At 42.8% G+C, this 10,125-nt stretch overlaps 1 protein-coding gene across 1 annotated transcript; it reads right to left on the bottom strand.

The window, feature by feature from the left end:
* Positions 1 to 1,599: 1,599 nt before the first annotated feature.
* On the bottom strand, positions 1,600 to 4,938 carry ATOH1 (atonal bHLH transcription factor 1). The gene has a single exon (XM_003898972.5). It carries the CDS (start codon positions 3,642 to 3,644, stop codon positions 2,580 to 2,582), a length of 1,065 nt encoding a protein of 354 aa, XP_003899021.1. The 5' UTR covers positions 3,645 to 4,938; the 3' UTR covers positions 1,600 to 2,579.
* Positions 4,939 to 10,125: the final 5,187 nt, after the last annotated feature.

Here is a 10,125-nt window from a genome sequence, read left to right as displayed (position 1 = left end):
TCACATGCATGCGAACACACTAAGCACATAACTATAAAAATATGCGTGCTCTCATCCCGCAAGTGTGCTGTATGTCCATACCTGTTGGGTCTGCTTATTGAGAGCGAAATGGAAATGTGTTAGAAGCAATCGCTTGATTTATTCAGCAGCCCGAAGATTCCTGATGTTTATCGTGAGCACGGCAAACTTGGTGGGTGCAAAAGGTTATCTAAGAGACAGGTACATTATTTCTGCCCTGGAAAGTGTCACGAGCCGCCTGCTCGCTTCTTTCAGAGAGCTGGCGGAGGTTCTCTGCATCTCTTGGTCGGCTTCCGCTGAAAGTCACGCATACCCAGGTGGTCAGTAAAAAGCTAGTTCCGCAGTTTCTTACTGGAGACCAGAACCTACGCTCCCTCGCGCATTACTCTTTCTGCAAACCCAGTTTGTGGCGCTTTCCTTTTTCTTTTTGGCGTTCTCCTCTTTTCAAGGTGCTAGGAGGAGAAGAGGATGCAGGAGTGATTATAGTAACCTTCCCTTGCTCTTTTTGGTGCTTCATTTCCCCGCAATTTGTTATCCCAGTGAGGCCACAAAAGATAAAAGACTTGGCTTAAAATCAACGTCTCAAATTCAACGATGTTTACCCAGTGGAATGTTCCCGAATATTTAGTTTAGTAAATAGTCCTACTCTCATGTTTGCCAAATTTATTTTTTTAATTCCACTTTCTTCTCTCTCCGTCTCTCTCTCTCTCCACACACACACACACACACACACACACACACACACACACACACGACTATTAGCTTTTCCAAAACCTATGATCCTGAGACCCAGAATAGGTGTTTCCGTAGTGAGGACACCTGAGGTGAGAGTGACAGAACCGTTTAGTTTCTACAATTGACTCAAAAATGTAGTTGAATATTTTCTACATAGAAGCTAATTCAGAAAGACAAAATAAAGGCAGACATTAGCTTCTACATTGGAAGAAGCAGAATTGTGTGAAAAGAAAAAAGTGAGTGGAGGTCAACAAATTCCCGGGGCAACTACACACTTCTAATTTTTGAATCAATGAATCCAGTTCCTTTTTTCCCCTCAAGTTTTTTTCTGTTATCATCTTTCTCTCTTCAGGTCTTCCTCTCCCAGAAGAAAGAGAGAGACAGAGGCAGAGAGGCAGCGCGCTGCGCTTGACCTACATGAAAAATTTTCAGCTTGAGTAGGTTTTATGAGTGGACATAGCTAACCCTGGTAGAGTTAACTACTCCAGGCTGGGTTCTAGCAAACCTAAAACTCATGGCCTCCCGACCCCTTACAGGAGTTGAGGCTCCTTGCAGTTGTTGGGGCAAGGAGTGAAGAAGGCTGGGAAGATCCTGGCCATGAAAGAGGCAAAACTGTGCTGCTAATTTGGAAAAAGTTTTATCTCACAATTTAATTATTGATCTGAGTTCTTTTCTTTGAAGGGGTTTTAATACTACCTGAAGGCACCAAGTTTACAACATTTTTCTTCAAAACTGTAAGATCGCATAAATGGCATTTAATAGAAGACTTAGCTCAATTCTTCAAAGTCATTCATTTAAAAATTGTTTTCAGTAGTTATACTCATGGAATAAGTGACAAAAAAGTTTCTTTTCACGTTTATTTTAATCATTTGCAAAAGAAAATACATTAAACAATGGCAGTTGGCTTTGCTAAATTAAAATAAAATTATCTCGAATAGCAAACGTAAAAAACGAATCAAGATAAGTAGAAATGTTTAGCAAACAATAATAAATAAGTCTTCTAATATTAACAAGGCAAAATAAAATTGACCAAATGCTTTTGACACTACTAGATTTTTTAAAATTTTTTCATTTTTTAAACAAACATTTGCAAAGAGCTTAAGAGTTATAAGTGGCTGTGTTAAAAACAAAAAAACAACAAAAAAAAACTGGTCTGCAATTGGCAGTTGAGTTTCTCCTGGAGCCACCACCGCAGCAGCGGCTGATAAAGTGCGTGCGCCAAGTTTCCTAAAAGACGCCACTCGCGATCGGATGCACATACTGGGTATGTTTATACAATATATAAACCTTAAAGTTCCCTGTTTTCTAACAATTCCATAGTCAAAAGTTATCCACTTTGGAAGCACTAATTCTGCGTTTCATTGTGCATTTTGGAAAACAACTTCGGAAGACTAAATCTCCCACACTTGAGTGCGCAACACACAAGGATGGATGCCCAGGGCACAAAATAAATTAAACCCCAACCAGTGACAGAGAAGATGCGACGTTTCAGCAGCGTATTGGCAGCAGGGAACTAGAATAATGATGCCATATATGGGTACATACAATTATACTGTATCTATCTACAGGGGGAGCAGAAGGTGGGCAGAAAGGACACGACTTTAACAAAGTTTTCCTCAAACAGTATGGACCCTAGGAAGTTTGGAACAGCCGCGGCATTTGCAAACCATCAAATGTAGCTGCCATCTGAAGCCAAGTCGTTGCTAAACAACGACCGTCGCAGAGCAAAAATTAAAGGGTGCGGGAATCTTTAACCGCGGGGCTTCCCGCGCACTGGGAAAGGGCAGTTTTGTTTCTGTCTCAGTTTTCAGGCTTCTGTCACCTTCCTAACTTGCCTCATCCGAGTCACTGTAATGGGAATGGGGGGAAAATTCCCCGTCGCTTCTGTGGGACCTAGGGGAAGTTTTGCTGTTTTCTTCCTGCACTGGCTGCAAGATGCTCCCGGGGAGCGAAGGAGACAAATTCTTTTGCGCCATCATCGCTGTCAGGGCGCTGTCCTCGAAAGTCGAGAAGTGCAGAGCGTCCAGCTGCACCGAGTACCCTCCCGCAGAGGCCGGGGCTGAGAAGCGAGTTCGACAATTCCCGGGCGGGGTCGGCCGCTGACTCCCTCCGGAAGCCTGCTGAGCCCCAGCTGCGGTCGCGTTGCCCGCGCCCCCTTCATAGGAGGCGGCGGTGCGAAGGTGGTGGTGGTCGCTTTTGCAGGAGACTGGAGGCGGCGGTGGCTGTTCCCCTCCGCTGGGCGTTTGTAGCAGCTCGGACAAGGCATTGATGTAGATCTGGGCCATCTGCAGGGTCTCATATTTGGACAGCTTCTTGTCGTTGTTGAACGACGGGATAACATTGCGGAGCTGGTCGAAGGCGTGGTTCAGCCCATGCATCCTGCGCCGCTCCCTGGCGTTGGCTGCTAGCCGTCTCTGCTTCTGCACCCCATTCACCTGTTTGCTGGAAGGGGCCCGTTGGCGGCTGCAGCCCAGGTCGTCTACCACCACCCCGCCTTTCAGCTTGCACAGCTGTTCCCGCACTTTCACCGGCCCGGGGCTCTTGCTGCTGCTGGCACCGCCGCTGCTCCTCCTTACCAGCTCCCCCCGGCCGTCCGCCTCGTCCCGGGGCGCCGCGGCCTCCGAGGCACCCAGCTCCGGGGAATGTAGCAAATACTGGGCGGCGCGTGCCGTGCAGATGCCCTGCAAAGTGGGAGCCAGCCAGGCGCGTGGGTCGGTGCTGTCCAGGAGGGACAGCTCAGGCGGGTAGACGGGATGCTCTCTCGCCTGCAAAGTTGCAGGTGGCTGTGGCGGCGGCGGCGGTTGCGGGAGATGATGCGGCTGGGGCTGGCGATGGTGGTCTCCCAACTCCTTCACTTGAGCCCACTCTTCTGCGTGCAGCAGGCGGGACATTGCACTGCAAAGGCTCGGAGGCTCAGGATCGGAGGCAGCACTGGCACACCAGCTCAACCAAAAAAAGGTCCTTTCCGGGTCTCTTCTGCAACGTCTTATTTTTTTCCCTCCTCGACCCTCCCCCACCCACTCGGAGATCACACACCAGGTCGCGTGCAACGAAGCTTCTCCGGTTGCTGAAGGCGCTGCGCCCCTTTAAAAAGCGGCACGCGCCACTCAGTCTCCCCCCGCTCCTCTCCCAACCCCCTCCTCGCGCCGGTCGCGTGTCTTCTCAGCCAATGGAGGGCGCGGGCAGTCGCGTGCGAGCAGCCAATCAAAGAGTTTTTACACCCCGAGAAAAGTTGTGTGCAGAGGACTCCCGAGCCTGCTCAGGCTTTTTTTTTTTTTTTTCCTCCTTCTTTTAAATTCGTCAGATTCATATGTTAATTGCAGGGTTGTAATTCGATTCCGGTGTGTGTCACCACCCTGGCGGCTGGGGTGCGGGAGCCGGTGCGGAGCCGGCTCTCAGGCTGGTGCCCGAGAGGACTCGGGTCAGACGTGCGCGACCGCGGGCGGCTCTGGGCGAGGCTGGACGCGCCGGGCGCCCAGAAGGCACTCACATCAAAGAGAAGCCTGCCTGCCCGATGCTGCCCCCAAGCTAGGATCAGCTCCCACTTCTGATGCCCAAGCATTTACGATCTCTCATGTACAATAGGATATTTGTATTTATGTATGCAGGTATTTATAAATCTCTCATACATGTTCATAGATATATAACTGCTACATGACGTCTATCATTTAAGATTGCTGTTGGAATAAACGGGGAAAACCCCACTCGTCTCAGAGTTTGTTTCTTACTTTTACTCCATCTTTTCATTTTTTACTTCACATCTCTTAGTTCGACTTCGTCATGTGATCTTTTTCTTAATGGAAAGTAGAGCTGCGGTGCAGTGATAGTACACCAAATTCCAGGTCCCCCAATTCTCTCTGTCCCCTTTCCCCAGCACCGTGCGGCCAATTAGGATTGTAATCTGCCTAAATCTCTCCGCCGAGTGTAATTTAGGGCCGGAATATTTTACGGTATTATGCAGTTTCAACACACACAGTAGGACCCCTCATTAAATGCCCAGCCAGGGTAGGGTGCTCAAAGTAAAATGAAAGGCGCCTGCATTCCCTGCAGTCCTTAACACTTTCAAGGCACAGAAGCCCCAAGTTACCTACCCTTTTGCCTCGATAGCCCTCTCTTTTCTATGGGCTCGTGGTTTCCTCAGTTTAACCTCCTCCCGCCCATGGGTTTAGTTAGGTGGTGCTTCCCGTTTCCCGCCCCCGCCCTCCGTCCCCTCCGCCCCATACAATCAGGGAGGCCCTTGGCAAGGCGGGGAGGCCAATTCCCAGGTGAACACCCCCCTCCGCTCCCATTAGCCTTGGTCTGGTCTATTCACAGCTAAGAACCAATCAGAAGCTCCTTGGCCCTGGGCGCGCCCCAGCTTGCGCCCAGCGAGCCCTGGCTCTGGCTCCGGGCGTTCTCCTGCACCGCCCTTGGGGCGCGGGAGTGCGATGCAACCAGCTGGTGCTACTGCTGCTTTTACTTTCCCAGTGGCTGTCATCCCGAAAGGAGTCTCATCCTCTAGGCAAGAAGTTAAAAAAGAGCCAAAGAGATAGCTCCCTGGAATATGTCTTTGCAATGTCCAGAGGCAGTTGAATGTTGTTTTCGCAAATATTTGCCGGGGCTTGATCTAACCTGTCATCTAGAACTCCTTGGGCAGTAGATTTTCTGGGACTGGACTGGATATATCCTATAAAGATACAGAATAGTAGAAAAGGGTGCAAAATGATGTTTAAGACACTATTCTTCCCCTGTTTCTTCTTCAACCTCGTCTAATTGCTGGTGTCTAGGAATAGTCCGGGGCCTATCTTACGTGCCAGAAACTTCAGAGCTTTATTCTTGTGTGAACGTTTGGGCTCTGCTGAAGTAAATGTTAAAGACGCATAAAAGCAACAACAACAAAACAAACCTAACCTGAAAACCATCCATGAGAATAAAGAAAAAGAAAAGGCCATCTAGTGTCTTTTTTTGGGAAGAAAATTCTCCATTGGTTTGGTGATTGGACTGGGTGTTATTGCAATCAACTAATAATTCTGTTACTATAAATAGTGCTACCACATAAAATGTACTTCTTGAGAAAATAATTGCTAGTAGCTGTAGATGCTTAAATAGAACTTTCAGAGAGACAATTAACTGTCATCTATATATGTTTGGCAGTGTAAGCAACTAGAGCCTGGTAGTATCAGTTGTCTATATTTCATTTTATTCCCTATACATCCACTTTTTCCAACTCTATCAACTGAAATTTAATCCTGAAATTCTTTCACATAATGTCACTACCAAATGCGTAGGATGCGCAAATTTTTCTTGAGCTTGCATCATCCAAACTTTTTGCTTTAAATTTGATTGTATAAACTACACAATATTCACTTTCCTTTGAGTTTCAACAGTTTTATGGGCTGTAGTGAAATATTTGCTGAATATATAGAATATTGATCTTAATATGCCAGATTTACATATAACCTTTAATATTATTAATTTTTTGAAGCAAATGTCAATTTTTAGGTGAGTAAATTAGAATGTTCCAGTAATGTGAGGGACAGTAAGAGTTTTGGTAGTTCATGGTGAAATATATTTATTTGGCCCTTAAAATAAGTAGGGACCTATTGTTCTCCTCCATCCCTCCCTTTTTCTTCTCTTCTTTCTCCCCCATTAGGCATGGCTGAGGAAGCTTGTCATCTGAGCTGGGGAAGGGGGCACAGGGCCTTGAGCATGGGGCTGGAGTCTGAATAGTGTGATCAGGACATCGTTAAGGAGAGTGTGTATCATAGGATGTCAAAACACTTGTATTAGTTCCTTCTCACACTGCTTTGAAGAAATACCTGAGACTGGATACTTTATAAAGGAAAGAGGTTTAATTGACTCAAAGTTTCACATGGCTGGGGAGGCCTCCAGAAACCTATAATCATGGTGGGAGGCAAAGGCGAAGCAGGCACCTTCTTCACAGGGCGGCAGGATGAGTGCAAGCAGGGGAAATGCCAGGCACTTATAAAACTATCAGATCTCCTGAGACTCACTCATTATCATGAGAACAGCATGGGGGAAACTGTCCCCATGATCCCATTACCTCCACCTGGGGCTGCCCTTGACACGTGGAGATTATGGGGATTACAATTCAAGGTGAGATTTGGATGGGGACACAGGGCCAAATCATATCAACACCGAATTGAGTATCTGTGGGAGCTGGATGATGGCAGTAGCAGCAACACAGCCTGAGGTATCACAGTTTAAGCTGAGAGAGCTTCTAGTATATGTGGGCAGCCAGATTAATTATATACAGAAGGATAAATGCAAAAAAAGTAAATATTTGAGGAGGACAAGAATAGATTTCTCACTGTCAGAAAAGGGAGTTGCAAATACAGAAATGGAGGAAGCTGTGGTGATAGATTTGAATTGGAGATTTGAATATGAGTTTCTAGTTTTTAATATATATGAGTAGATGATATAGAAATAAATATATATATGTGTCACACTTGTGTGTGTGTGTGTGTGTGTGTGTACCTATATATTTCCTAGTTCTTTTCACTCTCAGGGCCTGAGGCTAGCAATTGAACATATCTAGCTTCCTGATTTTAGTTTCTAAATAATGTTCTGCACTAAAAAGAGCCAGGATTCTTGGAAAAATCGTTTGATTTCAGGGATGGGCAGAAAAAACACAAGATAAACCAAAACCTCTTGTTTTCTCAGAAAAAAGGTAGTGTTCAAAGAATGATGGAGACATGTCAAAAGACTATAAAAGCTTGCTTGAAGCAGCTTCCACTGACAACCTGTAGGACAATTTGAGTATCAAAATAAGTAATGATAGTGACAGATTATCTTCCTGAGAAATAAAGAAATCCATGAATCTTAGAATAAATAAATGCCCTGAAAGTTTGAGAAATAATTATTAGTTACAAAATACTTATTGATTGCAAGTAAGAGAAAATTGACTCTACCGTGGAGATGTATAGCAGACACCAACTTTACCAAGTGATCAAAGTTAACATCACCAGTAATGAGACGGAACAAATTTAATTTATATGCCTTCTGTTAGGATGCAGATAATGTATTATTACTTCTATGATATTCCTGCCAAAGATGCATATCCTGAAGCTAATTGAGAGAAAACACCAAACCAATCCAAAATGAAAGACAGTCTAGAAAATAACCAGCCTGTAATCTTTAAAAGTGTCAAGATTGTGAAAGATGAATCAAGTCTCTATTCCAAGGCAAACCAAGGAACTATTCCAGGGTAGAGGTGGATAAAAAGAATGATAATACATCTGATGCCTGATTCTAAACTAGGTCCTTTTGTAATAAAGAGCATCATTGAAACAATTGACAAAATTGGTGTCTGGGAAATAGATGGTAATAAGTTACTTTCCCCATTTTGATTATGTCAGAGAATGTCTTCCTTTTCAGGGAATACTCAAAGTATTCAGAAAAAATGGGCAGCTTACTCTATAATGATTTTGTGAAAAAGGTCCTTTGTACTGTATACAACTTTTTCGTTAGTTTGAGATTGTCTCAGAATAAAAAGTGAAAAAACTAGAAACCAAACAGGCATATTTACTTTGCTCTTTAGATGCCTAGAGTTACTAGTTCAAGTCAATCCAAGCATTATCCCTACGTTTTGAGGCCTGTAGTTACTGCTGAAACTTTAAGTTAAGTTTTGCTCCACCTAGCCATAGTACAGTATATATCCAATGACTTTAAGAAATCTCAGATTTTAAGGACTATTCCAATTAAAGAACTTCAATATTTCTCAAGATGTGTAAATAAATTGAAAATTAATTTGAAATGTGTTCTCTTACAGGTTATTTTAAATAAGAATTTCCAAGTCAAGATGAATTATCCTAAGTAGTTTCTGATCGTGTCACAGATATTAACAAACAAGCAAAAGCCAAAAAATGTATTTTTCTTTTTTTTTTTTTTTTTTTTTACCATTTGTCGTAGCCTTAACAGTGGGAAATAACCATTTATCCTATCATTCCTATATGAAGTATTTCAGGGTAATCAAATAGCTTTAGTAATGACAGAAGAATATTTTAGATAAAAGTAGAAGAAATAAGAGCTTTAGAAAAATCAACATTTTGCACTTCCTAATGAAAATTTTATTGAGGCAATGATTAAGAATAAATGAAACAACAAATTAAAGTTTTTTGAGGAACTTTATAATGAAGGAATCAGTCTGTCACTCCTTGAAATCACAGATCAATTTTAGCGTAATTTGGAATAGGAGACCCTGATATGATGTGCTTCTTGCTTTCATGCATTATACACTACATAGTCCCCTACAAAGTATTCCTTAAAAAAAGAAAGTAAATCTGAATTTTATTAAGCCTTTGAGATAACCCCCTGCTTACAGGAAATATGGAGGACATCATATTAAGTTAGATGATACCACAAGAATACAAAAAACAAACCCATATTGTGAAAAGTTCTGTAGAACAAGTGTTCAGTATCAATAAGCCTGTGACATGAAGAAAAATGGAGGGTCATGAGAAGGGACCCATCTTGATCAGGATAATCTTAAGATACAGCATCTGACGCAATATGTGGACCTTGTTTGGATTTGGGTTCAAACAAAACAACAATAAAAGAACTTTTAAAAAATTATAAAATATAAATTTCAACTCAGTATTAGATGATACCAATGAGTTATTGTTAATTGTTTTAGGTACTGTAAAAACAATGTGACTGTCTAGCAAGCTAGAGAGACATACAGAAGCACATGAAGGTGAAATAACATGAAGTCTATGATATGCTTTAAAGTACTTTATCAGCAATATTAATAATATGGAAAAGGAATAGTAAAGCAAATGTAGAAAAATCCTGATAATTGGTGGATATGGTGATGTAAAAATTCATTAGACTGTTAGCACTACTTGTACATAAAAATTTTCACAATAAAAACTAGACAAAATTCCTGTAGCATCTCACTGTATATCATTTCAACCACATAGCTTAGTTCAACATTTAAATCCCCGTGACATGGTCCTAACTTATGTTTCTAGACTGAAATTTTGTTATTCCATTAACACAGTGGTTCTTAAATTGTGATCCAAGGACCATCTATCTGCATGAGAATCACTTGGGATTTTCATTAAGAAGGTAAATTCCTGGGCCCTTAAGTTCTACCATGTCAACTTTATGAATGAGGCCCAGACATGTATTTTAAATAAGCACCCCCCAGGGATTCTTAGGCGTGCCCCAGTTTGTGAACCATTGCTCTGGAAGTTTCCCTGTGCTCTATTCAGCTACTTTATAGTTCTTAAAACATGTTATTTTCTGTCACCACCAGTACACAAATCCAAACACCTATTATCCAGTCCTGTCTGCTAAAATGTAACTGAAATTTCAAGATCTAGGTCAAATGCTACCTCCTCTAGGAATTCTTCTCATGTATCCTTCTCT

Source organism: Papio anubis, chromosome 3 (assembly GCF_008728515.1).
Source record: "Papio anubis isolate 15944 chromosome 3, Panubis1.0, whole genome shotgun sequence".
In the NCBI taxonomy this organism is placed as follows: Eukaryota; Metazoa; Chordata; class Mammalia; order Primates; family Cercopithecidae; genus Papio; species Papio anubis.
The sequence above is the reverse complement of the archived record's forward strand: the minus strand, read 5'-3'. Positions and strand labels throughout refer to the sequence as shown.

Bases quoted from the DNA above. Each gene is read 5' to 3' on its own strand.
- ATOH1 (XM_003898972.5), bottom strand. From the start codon at position 3,644: ATGTCCCGCCTGCTGCACGCAGAAGAGTGGGCTCAAGTGAAGGAGTTG.